The sequence below is a fragment of the Crinia signifera genome, chromosome 4 (assembly GCF_055691185.1).
Source record: "Crinia signifera chromosome 4, ASM5569118v1, whole genome shotgun sequence".
In the NCBI taxonomy this organism is placed as follows: domain Eukaryota; kingdom Metazoa; phylum Chordata; class Amphibia; order Anura; family Myobatrachidae; genus Crinia; species Crinia signifera.
Genome location: NC_139220.1, coordinates 218392530 through 218412906, shown reverse-complemented (window position 1 = coordinate 218412906; position 20377 = coordinate 218392530). Strand labels below are relative to the sequence as shown.

The 20377-nt window shown below is 42.9% G+C and overlaps 1 protein-coding gene across 1 annotated transcript; it reads right to left on the bottom strand.

Annotated features, from left to right (window-relative positions):
- Positions 1–1185: 1185 nt before the first annotated feature.
- TM2D3 (TM2 domain containing 3) lies at positions 1186–19485 on the bottom strand. Its single transcript, XM_083183797.1, has 6 exons — positions 19309–19485; positions 17120–17212; positions 16290–16447; positions 12892–13072; positions 12228–12303; positions 1186–2466 (listed from the first exon to the last, which is right to left on the bottom strand). Exons 1-6 carry the CDS (start codon positions 19385–19387, stop codon positions 2301–2303), a joined length of 753 nt encoding a protein of 250 aa, XP_083039923.1. The 5' UTR covers positions 19388–19485; the 3' UTR covers positions 1186–2300.
- Between the last annotated feature and the right edge of the window lie 892 nt (positions 19486–20377).

Here is a 20377-nt window from a genome sequence, read left to right as displayed (position 1 = left end):
AATTCGCTTTTCATTCTGACCATATAGTCAAAATCAGATATATGGAGAGTGAGAAATTCCATTGTTACACTATATGGAAGACCGGCAATAGTGCATTATAAAAGGAATACCTTATTCTGAAACCCTGGCCCTCGTGCCTTTTGTTGTCAAAGCCTTCTTCTCTTCACATTTCTCTCACAGCTCTCCCATACTCAGTGACCATCTTTGTCCGCATAATCCTCTCCATCATTGGCCACAAGCCTCTAGTAGTATGTTGATTGCGACCTCACTACTTATATTTAAGCTGAATTGTGTATTGAACTGTGGTGCTCTTTACCTGTACTCTATTTTTGTTATTTATTCAATGTAATACTAAGTTTTGTCTCCCTGTACTGTTCCTTTGTATGGCGCTGCAAAACGCTTGTGGTGCCTTATAAATAAAATAATAATAATAAGAAGAGATCCAACAACTCCAGGAAGTATCCATCCTGATAAAATTCCTGAACTCATCAGGGTTATTGTCACGAAAGTCCTGCCTCATAGGCATGTGTGACAAGGAATCAAACAACCAATCTTTGGTCCAGAAGCATTCTTCTTACTTGCACCCAGATGCAAAAATCATGTAGTGTGGGGGCTAACACTAATGCTTCAAGACTGATCCATGACCCGGACATTGAGACAATTTTGCAAAAATGTCGTATAGTGTTCTGCTGAGGACCTTCCACTAGCAAAAAAAAAATAATTTTTGCAAAAATGTCGTATAGTGTTCTGCTGATGAGGACCTTCCACTAGCAAAAAAAAAAAAAAAATTGTACACCGTGTGTACCTAGCTTATTATCTGATTTAGAGCATTAAATATTATTATTTATATATCACACTCACAATATGGCAGTGGTTCCCAATCTTGGTCCTCAAGGACACCCAACAGTGCACATTTTACAGGTCTCCTCACACAATCACAAGCAAAATTAAAACGTGTCTGAGTAATGAGTACACCCCCCCCCTCTGCAGGAGAAATCATTCGATTGTTACCGATCATCAAATGATTTCTCCTAGCTTCAAAAATAAAAGGCAGTCTGAACTGACTTTTTTGCACGTGCCTGCCCAAAGATGGGCCTGGCATAGCCATGGGAATGCCCTGCTATATGATGTGTTCTCAGTGCAGAATCAGACATTAATTTACTGTTAAGAACAGAGAAAACATAATTAGAATAAAGCACAAATGTTTATTTCCTTTGTGGATGCATCTGAACAAAAGCAGATTTCATAGTACATATTTACAGTAACTATTTCATGGCTATTTGGAAACAATGGCTTGGCCAGCGCATAATCATAACATGTTCCCATTATACAGGTGGTGGAAGCAGACACAGTGGGGGACATTTACTAAGATGTGTATTCTACTTCACAAGTGATGTTGCTATGGGCAACCAATCAGATCCTGTCTACTATCTTCTACAGGGAGTTAAATAAATAAGAAGCAGATTCTGATTGGTTGCCCATAGCAACATCACATGTGAAGCAGAGTACACATCTTAGTAAATTTCCCGCATTGAGGGATAAAATAATAATGCAACCCAATATAATAAATTGTCATGCTTTCCAGGTTACTTTACTTAAAGGCTACTTCCACTTACTGTAGGTGACAGGAAGACTTCGTAAATCAAGTAACCAGAAAATGTCACACTGACAACAGTTTACATTACTGTATTCCAACAAATAATTTTATAATGATGACAGCTTGTAGTCATGTTACATAGGGGGCAGATGTATTAAGTCTTAACAAGAGATACATGCAAGGGTGATAAAGAGAGATAAACAGATGTATGACCGGGCGTTACGGGGGAGAAGGTGTATCAGCGCACGTTAATGAGGCGAAGCAGGAAGTATAGCGCCGCTATAATACATCTGCCCCTGTGTTTGGAAAAAGTCAGTAAGGAGCTGATTGGCTGGATGTTTATCTCTCTCTATCACCCTTGCATTTATCTCTTGTTAAGGCTTAATACATCTACCCCATAGTTACACCAGTCATGCACACAAACCAATCACATTTAGGAAAGCAAATGGCTTTATCATTATGCAAAATAGACAAAACTTAATATTTACTTAACTATACAAAGCAGAATGGTCTTTCATAGAAATAATAAAAAGACGGAAGGTAACAAAAGTTACAAGTGTTAAAGTGTCTTGATTGTATGTGACCTTAATGAAAAGGCATATTAAGTACAGATACCGTACATTACAGAAAATATACAAACAAAACAAACTGAAGCTTAAATGTTCTGAAAAGCTAAGGCTTGTTCCTGTGTGCCACCAAAGGATTAAATATAAAGAGAACCATCTGCAGGCCCCACATACCCAACACAAATTAAAAATACATCTATTAGAGTCCAAATTCCCAGGCCTCCAAAGCTGAACAACTTTCCAAGTCCTTCTCGCCACTGGCCCAAGTAAAAGCGGTCAGCGCCAAACCCTCCAAGAGTAATGCTGCAAGATAATCCAAAAAAATAAGTCAGAAATCACAGTAAACCAATACAAGACTAAACCATCAGACTAAAATGTAGGATAAAAGCACTCCTTAAAGGTCAAGTAATGTCCTGTGGTTGAAACAGTATTCAAAAGGTATCATTCCTTGTTATTTGTTGCTACTTTATATATATTTGTATCCAAATCAGTCATCTGGAGTTCCCCTGCAGCTACTGCAGCTTTATAATTTGTGCAGACCTGCTAGTAAGATCTCCTGCCAGTATACTTAGCTTTGGACAATTGATACAGTACAGCTGATTTTTAAATTACATCTATTACTTTCAGGCAGCTGTTATATTATAGAAACATGTATCTGGAAAGGAAAGACAAATTTTGACAAAGTTTGTATTTTAATTGAGGATATGAACCTGTGCATAATTCCAGCCAGACTCCTTAACCCTTTGAATGCCAACGTCTCTGTGGGAGATGTTCAAAATATCCGCTAAAAATGCCAGCGTCGCTCACATTTGTTAGATCAATTAAAATAATGTTTTTTTATTATATTTCCTATATATAAAAAGGTAAACATTACAGGTCATTATGATGAATAAAGAGGTTTGCTTGGCAATTTTCACACCTATTTTGACAAATTCAATTGGTACTCAAAGGGTTAATTAAAAGGTAATTCAGAACAACAAATAACCAAGATGCAATAAAAATAAAGTGCTGCTTAATAGTGTCTGTAATGATTTTGGGTAGAATGGTGAATGCCATCGGTCTTGCAATTCCTATACCAATCTAACAATATCAGTACGATAATTTTGAAGACCTGCTGGTTCTGTGACTATCCTTGGGAGGAGCAAAATGTGAAAGACCTGAAGGAAGGTTTCTCCACCAAAATCTAGTATCTATCGGGCACCAAGTGCATGGTAGAGCATGAAACAGTACTAGCAACCAAAAGGATCTCTGGCAGTCAAAACCTGTGTAGAGCCATGGGGCGGGATGTACTAGACGGGGGTTTTACCGCATTTTCCTATTTACCATCACCCGTCCGCCCCGTCTCCGCCTGGCAGGGTATCGCCACCCTCTGGGCTTCTATCGCCGCCCGCGCACCCCCCCCTCCCGTCCTCCTTTGATCTCCTCCTCCCCCAGCAGGTGTCACAGCCGGGAGGACATCCGGCTGCAGGGGGAGGAGGAGACGCAGGGGGACACTGGCAGCCGCCGGGATGTGACGGAGACCCCCGCAGACCACATCACAGGTATCCGTCTCCGTCACCGCAACCTGATGCTAGCCGCATATGTTAGTACATATGCGGCAGCTGTCAGCCGAAGGGCGGCGATGTATATTAATACATCCCGCCCATGGTGATCTTGGTTTACTAGCCAACAGCATGACGTCTGTATGGTAGGCTTACTAACTAGCAAGAGCGATGCACAGATATGGTAATGCAGCATTTGTGATTCAGTACTGTGTCTGGATCACCTGCAACACCATCAGCATGACCCATGAGATTGTGCAAGCCAGCCGCTGCTACTGCTACCAAGAAGTCAGGAAATCTCCATCTTCAAAGGAGACCCTGGCCTTGTCACTCCGACAAGGGTTTTGGGAAACAGAGGCCATCACTGCAGCAGCCGTACAGTTTCTGACACAAGACATCAGAAATGACCATCGGTACTTTGTGACAGATGTACCAGCAGTACTGGGATCTGAATCAGCCACATAAGATAGAGGTTTGGTTAGTAATATATACTTCAGCATTCTTAATCTTTAACATTTGAAACTGATCTCAGACTACATTTTTAATATTGTACTTGTTGCTCCAACTACCTCTAATACATATATACCATCGGGGACACTGACATCATATTTCTGATACTTTTGCCATGTAATTCAAAACAAAATAACAGATTCCAATATATTACCAAAATAAAATGTTATTTGTATTCAAACAATATAAAAAGAACCACAACAGACCCAACACTGGTAATAACTCAACAAATAACTGTGAAAAACATTATATAAGCTATTCATCAATTTGAAAGGTACCTTTTTGTTATGAATAATAGAGATAGCTCTGCCTCAATTGACTCTTCCTAATGTGATGTACACATTAGGTACTAATGGTTGCTAATAGATCGGGATGGAATCACACGTCAAGGCAAATGCATTTGATTTGGACTATATAGTACAGATCTGTACTAGACAGTCTTGCCTATTTTGCTATTTCGATGCCACAGGGCGGCGGATCGGGATCAAATTGAAATCAAATGCATTCAATTCCAATATGATTTTGCTTATATAAGCAAAATCGACTAGAAAAATAAACCAACTTGAACTGTGTGTATGGGGTTTAACCCTCACTTTGATTTCATCTATTTTTCGATTTGATTTTGCTTATATAAGCAAAAATGAATCAAAATGGAACAAATACACAATGCCCTTCAGCATCAAAATCAAATAGAAAAATAGACTGCAGGCAAGACTATATAGTACAGATCTGAACTATATAGTCCAAATCAAGTGCGTTTGCCTTGCGTTTGTTTGCGTTCCCGATTGAATAGCAAGGCAATTGCACCTTGTGAGCACCCCTTAACTTAAACAAACATGTATATTCTCACACATTTGGAAAAACCTCTACAAGAGTATTGCTCTCCCTTTTGGAAACATAAATAAAATTATGGTACATCTAAATAAAAACAAATCATCAATTGCACTAAAAACACACCAAATCAGCCAGCTTCATGGGGTGAAATTAGTGGGCTGCAAATATCATGTTACTCTCATGCAAACCCCTATCCAGGAAATGAAATTGTATATACAGTAGGCATCAAGAACATAATGCTTTAACTAAAAAAACAAAACCGTTATCACAAATGTAACATGCATTTAAAATGTAAATGAGTATGTTCAACCTTAATGACAAAAGAGGATGTGGTGAGACTTGTTTCTTTTATTAAAGGTTTTCTCATCATTGCCTCATACCTACATTTTTAAGCAGTTTTGAGGTTTTATCCTAATCTAGAAAGATAGTTCCATTACGATATTAAAATGTAAGAATCACTATTACTTATAAAAAAAAAAAAAAAAGCAATATGTTGTGCAGCCCTATCGCCATAAAAGAGGGATTTTTGTAAGAACTTACCGTTCGAATCCCTTTCTCTGATATGGTCCTGGTGACACAGCTCAACACTGGGATGTAGGAGGGTCCGAAGGAGCCAGGCACCTATCCTAAAGTTTTAGAGGGTAGGCTCCTCCCCTACTGCATCCCTGGACTCTTCAGTTCAATCTTTCAAAGCCACTGGAATACATTAACTCAGTACAAACGCCTGCACATATTATATGCACATTTTATAACAGAAAACTGTTAACTTTTAACCATTTTAACATGAACATCATGAAACTTCTGGCATACTTACTGAGCGTAAGGGAGGGATCGCTGTGTCACCAGGACCATATCAGAGAAAGGGATTCGAACGGTAAGTTCTTACAAAAATCCCTTTTTCTCTTTCAATGGTCCTGGTGACACAGCTCAACACTGGGACGTTCCAGAGCCGGTCCTTTGGGAGGGTACGCTCAGGTCTGCAGCTCTCAGCACTGCTCGCCCGAATGATGCGTCCTCCGACGCGAACTCATGGAATATATAGAATTTGGCAAATGTGTGAACAGATGACCAAGTGGCAGCTCTGCAAACCTGCTCAGCTGTGGCCCCATGTCGAACCGCCCAAGAGGTGGCAACTGACCTGGTGGTATGCGCATTTATTTTGGCCGGTACCGGTCTACCCACTTTGGTGTATGCAAAGGCTATCACAGACCGCAACCACCTAGCAATAGTCTGCTTAGATGCAGGCCAACCAATTTTGTGTACGTCATACAATACCAACAATGTGTCAGTCTTCCTGACACTCTTCACTCTGTCCACATATATGCGTAAGGCACGCACAACATCCAAAGTTCTCAACTTGTCCCTTTTCTTAGAACCCTCTGGGGGTTGAAACACAGGTAGAACTATCTCCTGATTTAAATGGAAGGTAGATACCACCTTCGGTAAAAACTGAGGCACTGTTCTTAAAACAGCCCTGTCATCATGAAAAATTAAGAAGGGAGATTTACATGACAAAGCTCCCAATTCTGAAACTCTTTTAGCAGATGCTACTGCTAACAAAAACACTAGCTTCCACATGAGAAACTTAAAGTCAGCCGACCTTAAAGGTTCAAAAGGTGCCTTTTGAAGGCATTCCAAAACCAGTGATAGATCCCAAGGTGCTACTGGTTGCTTGTATGGAGGTTTCAACCTGGATACTCCTTGTAAAAAGGTTTGAATTTCCGGCAAAATGGCTATCTTTTTCTGGAAATAGATGGACAAGGCCGAAATCTGCACCTTCAGTGACTGAAGGCTTAGGCCCGATGAAAAACCATCTTGTAAGAATTCCATCATTCTTGATAGCTTAAAATGAGATGTATGAGCCTTTCTTCTCTCACACCATCGAATGTAAGTCTTCCAGACTCTATAATAATTTGCCGAAGATACAGCTTTTCTGGCTTTTATCATCGTCTGTACTACTGCCTCAGAAAACCCTTTTCTTTTCAAAATGGTGGTTTCAATAGCCAGGCCGTCAAAATCAATCGATCTGAATCCAGGTGATTGAATGGGCCTTGTCTTAGAAGGTCTGGTCTCAGAGGTAGACGCCATGAGTCCACAGACAACCTCTGAAGCCTCGAGTACCAGGACCTCCTTGGCCAATCTGGGGCCACTAAGATCACTGGAACCTTCTGCCCCTGTATTTTCTTCAGAAGTCTCGGTAACATTGGTACTGGTGGGAATGCATAAAGGAGATCTCCCTGCCAGTGAATAGTCATGGCATCCACTGCCTCCGCTAGTGGATCCCTTGTTCTGGCATAGAACCTGGGCACTTGACGGTTGACCCTGGATGCCATCAGGTCCACATCCGGAGTTCCCCACATCGAAGTGATTTGGTGAAACACCTGAGGGTGTAAGCTCCATTCCCCTTCCTTGAGCTCCTCCCTGCTCAGGAAGTCGGCTTCTATATTCTCTATTCCTGGAATGAATATAGCCGATACAGCTGGAACATTCTGTTCCGCCCATAGGAAGATTCTGGACACCTCCCACATGGCCAATCTGCTGCGTGTACCTCCCTGGTGATTCAGATACGCCACAGCTGTGGCATTGTCGGTCTGAATCCTCAAAGGGAGGTTCTGTAACCTGTCTCCCGCCAAGGAAATCACTTTCCAGATAGCTCTCAGCTCCAAGATGTTGATTGGTAACGCTGATTCCTCTGCCGTCCACAGGCCCTGAAGCCTGAGATCCAGGACTATTGCCCCCCAGCCCCTGAGACTGGCGTCGGTAGTTACTATCAACCAGTCGAGGGTCTGTAATGACCGACCCCACTGAAGGGAATCTACTTCTGTCCACCATTTCAAGGATTCTCGGGTGTCCGAAGACAGCACTATCATCTCGGATTTCATGGTCAAAGTGTTTCCTGACCAGGCTGACAAAATGTTCCATTGGAACCTCCGAGAGTGGAACCTGGCAAATTGAAGCGTCTCGAATGACGCCACCATCTTCCCCAGGAGCTTGAGGCACCTCCATACTGAAATGCTCTGAGCCCTGAGAATCTCCTGGACTAGGGTGACCAGATCCCTGGCCTTTACCTCCGGGAGGAATACCCGATGAAGATGGGTGTCCAGTATGACTCCCAAGAATTGGAGCCTTTGTGACGGTACCAACTGAGATTTTTGCAAATTTAAAATCCAGCCGTGAGCCTGCAAAAAACTGATGGCCTCTGCCAAGTGACTCTGCAGCATGGCTGCTGACTCTGCTTTGAACAGGAGATCGTCCAAATAGGGTATTACTGTGATTCCCCTGAGCCTCAGCACCGCCGCCATTACTGACATTATCTTTGTGAATACCCCTGGCGCGGTTGCTAGCCCAAAGGGTAACGCCCGGAATTGTAAATGCAGGTCTCCTATGGCAAACCTCAACAAGGTCTGATGCTCCGGGTGTATAGGAACGTGCAAATATGCGTCCTGGACATCCATGGACGCCAAAAATTCTCCCTGGTCCAGACTCAGGAGTACTGACCGTAGGGACTCCATTTTGAAATGGTCTACCCATAAATGAACATTTAGGGATTTCAAATTTAGTATTGGTCTGAAAGACCCGTCTGGTTTGGGCACCAGGAACAGCGTGGAGTAAAAGCCTTTCTTCCACTCTGCCCTGGGGACTGGTGTAACCACCCCTTTTTCCAAAAGGGAGTGAGCTGCTCTCACAAGAGCTGTACGAAGCCGTGCCTCCTTTGGTAAGGATGTGGGGATGAACCTCTTCGGAGGCGGCCCTCTGCAAGGGATTTTGTAACCCTGTGTTATAATATCTAACACCCAGGCATCCTGGCCTAGAGAAGCCCAAGCGTCTCTGAAGAGTGTGAGACGCCCCCCCACTTTTGTCACTGTCGGGCGAAGCCCCTGAAAGTCATGAAGAGGGTTTATCCTCTCCCTTTGTGGCAGGCTTCTTGTGAAAAGAGCCAAATTTTGACTTTTGTGTCTTGCCTCTAGAGGACTGAAACCTTCCCCTGAAAGACTGTCCCCGAAAGGACGCACCACCTCTAGGGGAGGGCCGAAAGGACGGCTTAAAAGCAGAAAATCTGGACGTCTGCTTTGCTGAGGAGGCCGGCAGGAATGTACTTTTGCCGCCCGTGGCCTGCTTTATAATCTCCTCTAATTCGGTACCAAAAAGTACCTTTCCTTTGAAGGCTAATGTTTCCAGAGCCTTCTTGGACTCATTGTCTGCTTCCCAGGCTTTAAGCCAAAGCACTCTCCTGGCATTAATGGAGACTGTGGACACTCTGGTTGCCATTTTAATAGCTTCCTCCTCTGCTTCCACTGCATATTCTGCAGCTGCCTTAATCTTTTCTGCAAGCAGTAACGCACCAGGGTCAGCCTGCAGCATGGTGCATAATTCACCAGCCCACTCTATCATGGCCTTAGAGACCCAGGCTGAAGCAATAAGGGGCCGTAAGGTAAACCCCACCCCTTCAAAGATAGCCTTGAGGTTACCCTCCAGCTTTTTATCCACAGAATCTTTGAAAGCTGCACCGCCCTGTACTGGTAATACAGTAGCCTTGGACAAACGTGCCACTGAAGCGTCCACAACTGGGACCTTTTCCCAGAGCTCCGCATGAGACTCTGGCATGGGGTACAGACTAAGGAATCGCTTAGGCATCTGTAGCCTCTTATCAGGAGTTTTCCAAGCCCCTTCTAACAATTCCTGTAACCCCTCATCTGAAGGAAAAGTAACAGCCTCCTTCCGCTGTCGCTTAAAAACACCTTTAACAGGAGTCTTATCCTCCACAGACAGCTTTAAAGCCTGCTTCACAGCTACAATGAGATCCTCTATACCAGCAACAGAGTTCTCTTCCACATCATCACCCTGATCCCAGGGGATGTCAGTATACTCTCCTTCCTCCTCATCTACCACAGTAGTCAAAGCATAAGACCTTCTAGGGGTCCCTGCCACATCATCCATTTTGTCCAGCATTTCACTGAACCTGTTGATCCCTTTAGCAGTATCCTGCATCACCTGAATCAGCGCAGGATCTGCCTGGGTAAGAGGCAAGGAGCCAGACGACTGCTGAGATGATGGCATAGGTCTCTGTGATTCTACCAGCCCATCACTCTGCCTGTCCAAAAGCTGCACCAAAGCGTTAACTGACCTGCCTAGGGCCCTGGCCCACGCAGGTTCCATCTGCTCTGCCCTATGGGGTTCACTGCCCATGGGTCTCACATCAGCGCAAGTAATACATAAGCCCCCCTTGGCCATCTGCTCAGGGACAAACTTTTGTGTGCAAACATTGCACGCGCTCAGTGCACTAAGGGCTCCCTCCCCCAAAACCACAGCCTGATGCTCAGACATGATGCAAGTGATAAATGTATATCTATCAGTATACACAGTGCAAACAATGTACAAGCGTTTATACAGAGGCAATGCACCCAATCACCTATCTGTCTGTTGGTTTCAACTGCGGGGAAGCGATGCCCAGGAAATCCAAGTCACTCTGCCAGGATCAGTAAGCCAGCTCAGCTCCGCTGCAAGCGTTCTGAAAGGCGCCAAAGTCAGAGTGAAGGAAGAGACCACAGGTCCCTGCTGCTGCGGGGTCCGTGACCTTTTGGCGCCAACCACCCCCAGCCAGCCGCTCCTCAGGTAGGATTTCCTAGTTCCAGTGTCTCCCCCTCAACTGGGGATCACTTGGAACATGCCTGTCACAACGCTGCTGTCCTCTCATCTAGGAGCTCAGCGTGTAAGCTCCGCATAAAATGGCCGCCGCCATCACGGAGCGCCTGTCCTCCATGATCCCCACCTAAATGTGGAGCCGGTTTCAGGGTACTCCGGAGCCCAGGCAGCCTTTTAGAAAAGGCTATAAGCGCTGCACAGGGAGACCAGACAGTGTCTCCCCTGTGCACAGTGAGCTGACAGGACGCGCTTCTGTCAGCTCCTGCTGCGCTAGCAGTGTGAGGATTCACTATGAGAATCCTCACACTGTGCCTACCTAGCTAGGGTAAAAGTTAATAAAACAATAAAAATCCCCTAACTACTCTAATTCTTCGGCTGCTCCTGCAGCCCTTTAGAATAGCACCCACTCCAGTGGGCACCTAACACGAACTGAAGAGTCCAGGGATGCAGTAGGGGAGGAGCCTACCCTCTAAAACTTTAGGATAGGTGCCTGGCTCCTTCGGACCCTCCTACATCCCAGTGTTGAGCTGTGTCACCAGGACCATTGAAAGAGAAAATATCAAAACTAGCCAGGATCAATATTCCACAGCCAAGACCAGCTTGGTAAGAAACTATTACAGGAAAGCATGCAGCAAAACAGATAGACAATAGTGACTGCTGATAGGACAACCCCAAGAGCCAATATCCCTCAACTGTAGATTGGAAAACTTACAAAAAAAATAAAAAAAAATTCAGTACTTATGTAGTATCTGGGCGCCCGATTTTGTGATTGTATGCCTTACCTTAAGGCATACAATCAGATGCGATTCGACGCAATTTACGGCAAAATCGCATCGAATCGCATCCGATTCGATGCGATTTTACATAGGATTCAATGTTAACAAGGTCCTGTTCATTTCCCCACTATTCAATTGGGCATAGAGTTGACTTTATAAAGTGTGGCAAGCGCAGCAAGCCCCGTGAGGGGACGCAGAAAACATTTTAAGTAATCCGCGGGCGCTCGCCACGCTTCGGGCACGGTGGCTCACTGCGCTCGCCACGCTTTATAAAATCAACTCTATGCCCACTTGCATAGTGGGGAACTGAACAGGACTATGTTAACATTGAATCCTATGGAAAATCGGATGCGATTCGATGCGATTTTTCCGACCCGATTTTAAAATCGGGCGCCCAGATACTACATAAGTACCAAAAATTATTATCAGTTCTTTAGTATTCCATTCCATTTAATTTAATCTATCTTGGAACCTACAGCTCTAACATGGAGCCAATTTTTAAGGTATCCGAATGACTGCCAAACAAGGTGTCGACATTTTGCTTGTGTCGGCCTTGTGCAAGTCAAGATGGCTTTCAACCTAGATATTGTTTGTTCGTTATACCCCACCCATTATTTTTATTGCATGGTGTGTACATGTCAGCTGGACTTACTAAACATATGATAAAAGCATGCCCGGGTGTACAGTGAGCGATAGTATGTAGCAATCTTATTTTTTAAGGAGCATCTAATTAGCTGTAAAACGATAAAACAGTCATTACCTCAGAGCAAGTGCTGTGGACCATTTGTAGCCTCCTGTCCAGTTACAATACAGCATCTTAGGAAACACTCTGTTACCTACAAAATAACACATTTTACTATCTTACTGAAGGGATAAAGCATGGAGAGTTATGTGATCTTATGTGAAATTTGGTCAGTATGTCTTAAAAAAAAAAAAAATGATATATATATATATAATATATATATATATATATATATATATATATATATATATATATATATATATATATATATATATATATACACACATATATTTAAAATGAAAATGTAACCATTTCATATATATATATATATATATATACACACATATATTTAAAATGAAAATGTAACCATTTCTAAAAACTTTCCCTGCACCATCTCATCCCCTTCCTACAAATTTTTTTTTATAACTTACTGTACCTTGGGGTTCAAATGGAGAAAATAAAAGTGCACATAACCTTCAAATGCTATGGGAACGAACCTCAACTTTACCAGAGATTATCTATACAATGTAAAAGTGGCCAGGGTTTAGTCTCTATTTCACATACACAAGGTACATTATGGTCTGTTGTACAGATGTCCATTATAGTCGTTCTTGATGTAAAATCAGGTTATTAAATGCAGTAAACACTGAAATCCACAGAAGGCATGCTTGGCGTAACGTACCTAAACAGTGAACATGATCCTTCACAGTACAGGTGGCATTATACCGCTGTCGCGGGCAAGATACAGTCATGCAGATACTAGAATTAGATTTACTACACTCATATTCCGATGGAGGAAGCTGCCAGCAAAACTGACAGGTTATATTCATAGTGAAATTCTCCTGCTGTTGGTGGTTGTCATCCTGTATATGAAAACAAACAAACAAACCATGTATTATGGAGTGTACACACGGTCAGATCTGCTGTGCGATGCGATTCTCGATGCGATCAGATCGCATCGCACAGCATGCATGTGATGACATACAATTTTGACTATGTAGTGCAGATCTGCACTATGTAGTGAATGCAGCCAAGACTTTCTGCCTTGCGATACGAGAGCGCGCATCGGGATCGCAAGGGTTAAAACCATAGGTGATATCCAATTTGGATAGTGGAGACACATTTAAATGTACATTTTTAAGAAACCAATACAGTAGGTCCTACCCCCAGTTATGCATTGAAAATGCTGCATATATTGTTTTTTACATGCTCTTCCTCCAATATCCACCCCCTTTCCCAATCAATTATGAACATCAAACTTAGGGCTACTTTTATAGTTATTCTCTAGTGTACCTACAGATGTAGCCATGCTCATCATTGCGTCAGTGAGAAGGTTTTGGCGTGCCACTTTTGTAGCGCACCTAGGCGCACTGATGTGCATTGCAGCATGCCATGCAATACACATAGCCACCACTGGGTGGATAATGCTCTACTAATCCAGCGGCAGATTGATTTACAACACAGTACAGAGGGAGCCCTATTGTTTGTTAATGTACAGTGGTCTGGTCGAGAGTCTGGGTCCCCTAGGCAAATTATTTCATAGCATCCTCCAGTTACCATAGAGTAAGCATAACTGATGGCATTTATTACAATGACAGCAGCATTGGTGTAAAAGCACGCTAATATAGAATTGCTATAGCTTAACCCTTTGGATAAATTAAAATTAATTTATAAGGGAAGGGAAGACGTTTAGCTACCAGAGGATATGAACCGCAAGTTTCTGAGACCCCCAAAAAAGATAACTGCAAGCATCAGATCCCATGGTCAGTCTTACTTAATGGGTCCATTATAGTCTATGGGCAAAAATGTGTCCAATTTGCACCCTGAGATCTCCGGTTCTAGGTGTCCTAGAGACTTGAGACGGGTACCATATGAAAGACGAGACTCTTGGCTTTCAGAACAGACTGACTACTGTTAATGTGACATCAGGGAAGCAGCAAGCGACCGTAGTTAGGGTCCCTTCCAATTGTCTGCCTAGGTTGCAGATGTTTTTGGCTTCTTCTGCAAACAGGGATCCATCACTGGAATGTGGGGAGGGGACCGTGAGGAATCATTCTTTCTAGTAGGTCAGCAGGTACACCCAAACCTGACAGCGGTGTGGGTAGGGGACCGGACCGGACCTGCGGGTTGATCATTGCAGCATCTGTGCCTTTGTCAGCAGCCCCTTTGTGTTTAAATAGTGTAATGAGACGCACCTTCTGCATTCCCCTTAGTCATATCAAATCTATGCCATTGCTCACTCCATAGATATGGGCTTTCACAAAGCCCTGGTTCACCCTTGGAAGCCATTTTGTTAACCCACTCGTTGCTTGAATCTGGCCTGCTTGTACTGCATGTCAATAGTACTGTAGCGTAATTCTGTGTCTAATTAGCATAGCGTAATGAGAGGCACGAACAGCATCACCCTTACACAAGTGTAAAATATTCCGCCAATAGCTCCATATATGTGGGCTCCCATGAAGCCCTGGCTGACACCCGGTAGCCATTTTATGAACAACATTTTTGTGTCTTTGCTACTTTCCGCCGCAGCGACCCCTAGCGACCACACTTGGCGTGCTGTTTGCTGAGAATGGGACACACAAGCAACTCACATGCAGGTGCACCCCATTCTCGGTGGAAGTACTATATACTCGCTCACTTATCCCCATAGCCTACTATAAATAGTGTAATGAGACGCATGTCTATGCAATTCAGAAGAAAGTGTCTAACATACTGAACAGTACAGTAGTACTAAATGTACAGTAAAGTAGTTCTTGCGCTACAGTGCATTTCAATGGACACTTCATGCACACGCAATCTGGATCCTTTCGCTATAGCTTTGCATTAGACATCTGACGCATGCGCAGAGGTGATTTTAAAATGCAACATGTGGTGGATGATCGCTGCTAATGCAAGCATCCTGTAACACCATACGCCAAATGCCAAGCTGTGCTATTTACTGTGCTGCTGTCCAACTAGGTGTACTGTGGCAGGTTGGGGGGCCAAACGCCATAGGCAGTCTAGATGAGGGTATATTTAGGAGGATATACATAATTTATGAGGTATCCACATGCATGCCGCAATCCAGATAACAGAGACTTGCTGAATCAGATGAACCTGTTTGGCTTTAAAGCTTTGTTGTAACTGACATCTGCATTAGCGGGTGTAGAATACATGTTTGACAGTGACAATGTTATCATGGACATAATGTTGTCATTCAACATGTGGACAGGTTCAGGTTGTCAAAATCGTTAGCTTGTCACATGATGCTTTTCTTCTCATTCTGTCTAGAACACCCCAGGAAACGTTAACATTATGACAATGTCTATTTCAGATGTGGATTTGCTGTATGATGACATTATGACAGCATACTGTATTAACATTACTATAGCAAATGGATTTAGGTTGGGTGTAGTTCAGCACAATACAACACTAGAAACCCAGGGCACATGGAAAAAAATACTTACAATACAATAAAAATATACATATCCAGACAATAAGGAAGAAGGGCCTATTCTTAGGGAGGAGGAAGTTACTCAAGGAGATGTTAGACACAGAAGGGATGTGAGCTAGGGCACGGGTTCTCAAACTCGGTCCTCAGGCCCCCACACAGATTAAGTTTCCCAGGTAATCTGTGGAATTTTAAAATGTGACAGTTGGTGATTCACAGTTATCCTGCAGGGTGACCTGAAAAACGTGACCAGTGATGGGTTGGACTGACTGAGAACCACTGACCAAGTGTGGAGAAGACCCAGGGAGAAAAAGGTAGAGAGACATAAACTGTCAGAGGGAGCAGGTAACGCTTGGTTATTTGCAAGATAAGTGCATATATTAACATATGAGCAGATAAGATTTTAGGCACACTGGAAAAAATAGACTACCCATGAGAGCTTCCAAAATGGGGAAGGAATCAAACAGGACGCGTGTGGCCAGGTGGCATAAGCATAATTGGAGTTTAGATATTTATAAGTATTTCTGTACAGAGGGAATAGGTTTCTCAATAAGAGGATGTTAAAGCAATGAATGAAAAAAGTTTGGGCGATTAATATTGCAGAGGAGACATCCATAAACATAGCCTGGAGAAGTTATATGATTACTTACCAAACACATGACCTGAGGTTTGGTGTTACAGTCAAAAGTGACATGTTTACCATACGTACATGAGTAATTTGTAGTACATGTCATACACTCCGCAGGTAATTTGCTGCAAAGCCCATTGCTTGGACATTTGGAGAGATACTGGGGTGTGGCTGTGGGTTCTGCAAATAAAATCAACAGCTCTTAAAAACATATGTTCTACCCTGCTAATCATTACGCAACCCAAACTGCATGCAACTGTTTAAACAATTCATTATATTTAAGCTGCAGTCATGTAAATGTATTTTAAATACGCTTAAGGAAGGGTTCCACAAAATGGAGCTGTTACAGTCATCAAGGACACTGGGATATTAACATTAACTGTTTTACAGTATCTTATTGCTTTAAATATACATATATAGAATTCATAACAATGTGCTCAACATGGACAGACAAATTAGATAAATATTAAGAATGACTGACGAAAAAATATTAGAAGCTGCTGGGTCCAGTATATCGGGGTATACAATCCGTTTGTTTTTTTTTTCAACTTTTTTACCTTTACTTTTCAGCCGTAGTCATTTTATAGTCATGTTTCACCTATACCTAAACTACATTGGCTAAATATGTAATAAAAAAAATAAAAAAAATAAAAAAAAAAGTACCAAAAAAGATGCAATTTCGCCAAAAGCATGTGGATCAGCGAGTAATTTGCCGATCCATATGTTTTTCGACTGTGCTGTCTTGTCCAGCACTTAATTGAATACCCCCAAAGTTGTAAATGACCTACCTACTAAAATACATATTGCAGTTACATGGATTTATACTTGGCTTATGGGCTACCCAGTATTTACCAGCTGCTTGGATGATTGGAGGAATTGCGGAAGATGGGGCTTGGTCTTTTAGGGCCTGTGCTGCTGCTTGGAAGTGCTCAAAACTCAAAGATCCTGGGGGAAAAAATGAAACGTTTTGTTAGCATTCCAACCAAGAGGAGTATTTATAAATACCTTATACAATATCACCATGTTATACAGCACTTTCCAGAGACTACTAAATCATTCACAACAGTCCCTGTCCCACAATCTAATTCCCTTAGCACAAATTACTCGGGTCAAATTTATCATCAGTAAATTTACTTGTTATGAATGTTTTTGAACTATGGGAGAAACATGGGAAGAACTTATGACCTTTGCACAGAAAGGGCCCTTGTTGGAAGTGAACCAAGGCCTCAGCGCTGTGAAGAAGCATGGTCCTGGGAAAAACAAAATACATGGAATCTATAGCCCTAGATAACAGTCACACATTTTTTTTTTTTCATTTTTACGTCCGTTTTGGAGTGGTTTTTAGTCATTTTCGGATTTAAAAATGCAGTGAAACTGCACAGATGCACAAGCATTTAATTTAATAACCCTTAAGCGATTTATTGTATTTGGTTACTTAAGAGGTTTAGAATTAGTATCCTGCTGATCTTTCACTATTTACATCAATCACAGTTTCCTTATCCCAATTTTATTTCCTAAGGAGGGCAAAAAAAAACAATCTTGACCCAAACCAATTATGGCCTCACTTCTCTCCTTCCTTTTGCATCCAAAATGGTTGATAAGGTGCCCATACACGCTGCAATTTCAGCATGCGTTTTGAACTTTTAAAGTCCAAAACGCATCGCATCAGCTTAAATCGCACCGTGTACCTGTGGGGATGCGATGCGCGTCCCCGCGGGTACAATATTGTAAAGCACAAAAAGTATCTGCAGGCAGTACTTTTTGTGCTTCATTGCATCGCATCGGTTTTGGAGTACATGCGATGCGATGTCCATTAGTGACTATTAACTTAAAATTAAAAAAAAAGAGGCTGAAATCTCATCGCACAGTACAGCACATCGCATCCCCTTACAGTGCCAAAATCGCATGGCACCTGTAAAGTTCAAAACACACAGCACATGAATATCGCAGCGTGTATGGGCACCTATAGACTTGCTTTTACATGCCTCACAAATTTGACACATTTCAGTGAGGCTTTTAATCCCCACCACTCCACTGACTAAATTGAGGTTTTCTAAATCTCCCAACTGCATTTTGTATAGTACACCACTTATTCTCATACATATCAGGGGCAAACACTGGATTTATAAGGGGGTGTTTCCAAATGGACTGTAGTGTAGATTGCTATCACACACCTAAATGATATCACTTAACTCAGGGGTCCTCAAACTATTTGCTCTAGGACCCCATCAAACAATAAAAATAATTACAGGACCCCAGAAAGTTACTGCAGAAGGTCCTCACATCATATGCCTAGTCAGCAGACAGCAAATACATGGCAGCATTGTGGAGGAACTCAATGATGTGAGGAGTCTAAAATAACAGACAATTCAACCGATTTATCAGACTCCTTGAATCACTGACTGAGAGTAGAAAAGTCAACAGCCTGATGGTCAGCAACATGAAGTCGCAAACCCCATGCTGAGAAGGTCGGGACCCACTTTGGGGCCAGGACCCACAGTTTGAGAACCGCTGACTTAACTAATTCAGGATCTTGGTGTGTGTATATGTCCCGGTTTTTGCTACATGCCCGGACCATAGCGGGAGGCTTTATTCTCTCCCTTCTCCTCTCCCTGGTGGCAGCTGTCACAGGCAGCAGCCCCGGACAGGATACCCCCTGGCCTGGACACTACAAGCTCCAGAATGCAGTCAGGTCCAGCATTCCGCGGTCTTATCCAGGTCCGGTTTTCACCCATACCCTAATAATTTAATGATCCCCGCTTAATTTTTATTGTTTTAATATTAACATTTTCTGAATAAGAAGCTGGAGTTCGAATAAGAAGCTAACTTCAGCCTCGTGTAGAAAAGGGCCAAAATCGTACTAGTGTATGGTGGGCATAGGCATTTAAAAACATAAAGCACCCCTGTTACCCGTCACACACTGGGCTACAGCAGCAGAGGCCACAGGAATATGCTGCCACTTCATACTAGTTAATGCGCTACCGGGAGTCTCCCTCTAGCACTGCAGAAGTTAATAGGCAAAGCCTATAATGGTCACTCACCGAGGCCGGAGAACACGTACAGCTGCGAGAGAAATAGCACCACACTGAAAACCCGTTTCAATAACCCCAGGGCCGCCATGTTGGTCCGTACAGAATCCCCTCTTCCTCACCCGTCGCTTCATACAACAGCAGCAGGACATCAGCGTTGCAAGCCTCGCTCTGACTGCCGGCCACACCCACTCACCTCAAATCGTTGAGATCATCGGGCAGCGTGCGCGCGCCGCGTCAGTGTGTGCACTGTGACTGCAGTGCTGCTGCAGTCACAGTGATAACTTATGTCAGTGACCGCGACCGCAATGTCACTTTTTTTTGCTGATAGTTGAAATAAATAGAGCTTAGTTTAAAAACAAACCATAAAAACAAACACAACACATGACAACCTCTGTGCTAGATATGATATTATAATAATAATAATTATATGTTTTTTAACAGTAACATTCTTTAATTTGAATAAAACAAAAGTTGGGACATGTTATACCCCTTTTACACCAAAATCCCTGGTCGGACCCTGGTCTTTGAACATGGGAGTTTCCAGGGTTGGACCCAGCATCATACCCCATTTTCATAGCACTGTGACCCAGGTCGGACCCAGGTCTGCGCCGTTTACACTGAACCTGGGTCAGCACTGCTTTTCCCTATGGATGACATTAAAAATGTCCATTTAGGATAAACTGCCAGCCAACCTTCCCTCAATGATTTAAAATAAAAATTAAAAGACATGACAAGTTAGCTTTGAAAAATGTTGGTTTGTTTATTTAGTAAAATATTTTTCTAAAAGTTTTATTCATTGCTCAAGGACACATAGCGGTATAAAAGTGCAGAATCTCCCATGTGCTCTCCCCAGCCCCTTCCCCTGCAGCCGCAGACCGAATCTCCCATGTGCCACCCCCCCCCCAAAAAAGAAATATAATAATAATATAAATGATACTGCATCCAATTATCCAATTATGATTTCTGTGTGCACTGCCCGTATCCTTCCTGGCTGCTGTCTTTTGCCACTGCAGCGCACTGTGGAAAGGCGTCCAGCACTTCTGGTATCCTTTCAGCACTACCCAGATGTCCCAACCTG

Excerpts from the sequence above, each read along its gene's own strand:
- TM2D3 (XM_083183797.1), bottom strand. The coding sequence starts at position 19,387 with ATGGCGGCCCTGGGGTTATTGAAACGGGTTTTCAGTGTGGTGCTATTT. Across the intron at positions 16,448-17,119 it reads TCCAATCATCCAAGCAGCTG|AACCCACAGCCACACCCCAG; the intron begins GTAAATACTGGG and ends TTTTATTTGCAG. Across the intron at positions 2,467-12,227 it reads TCCACAGCACTTGCTCTGAG|CATTACTCTTGGAGGGTTTG; the intron begins GTAATGACTGTT and ends ATTATCTTGCAG.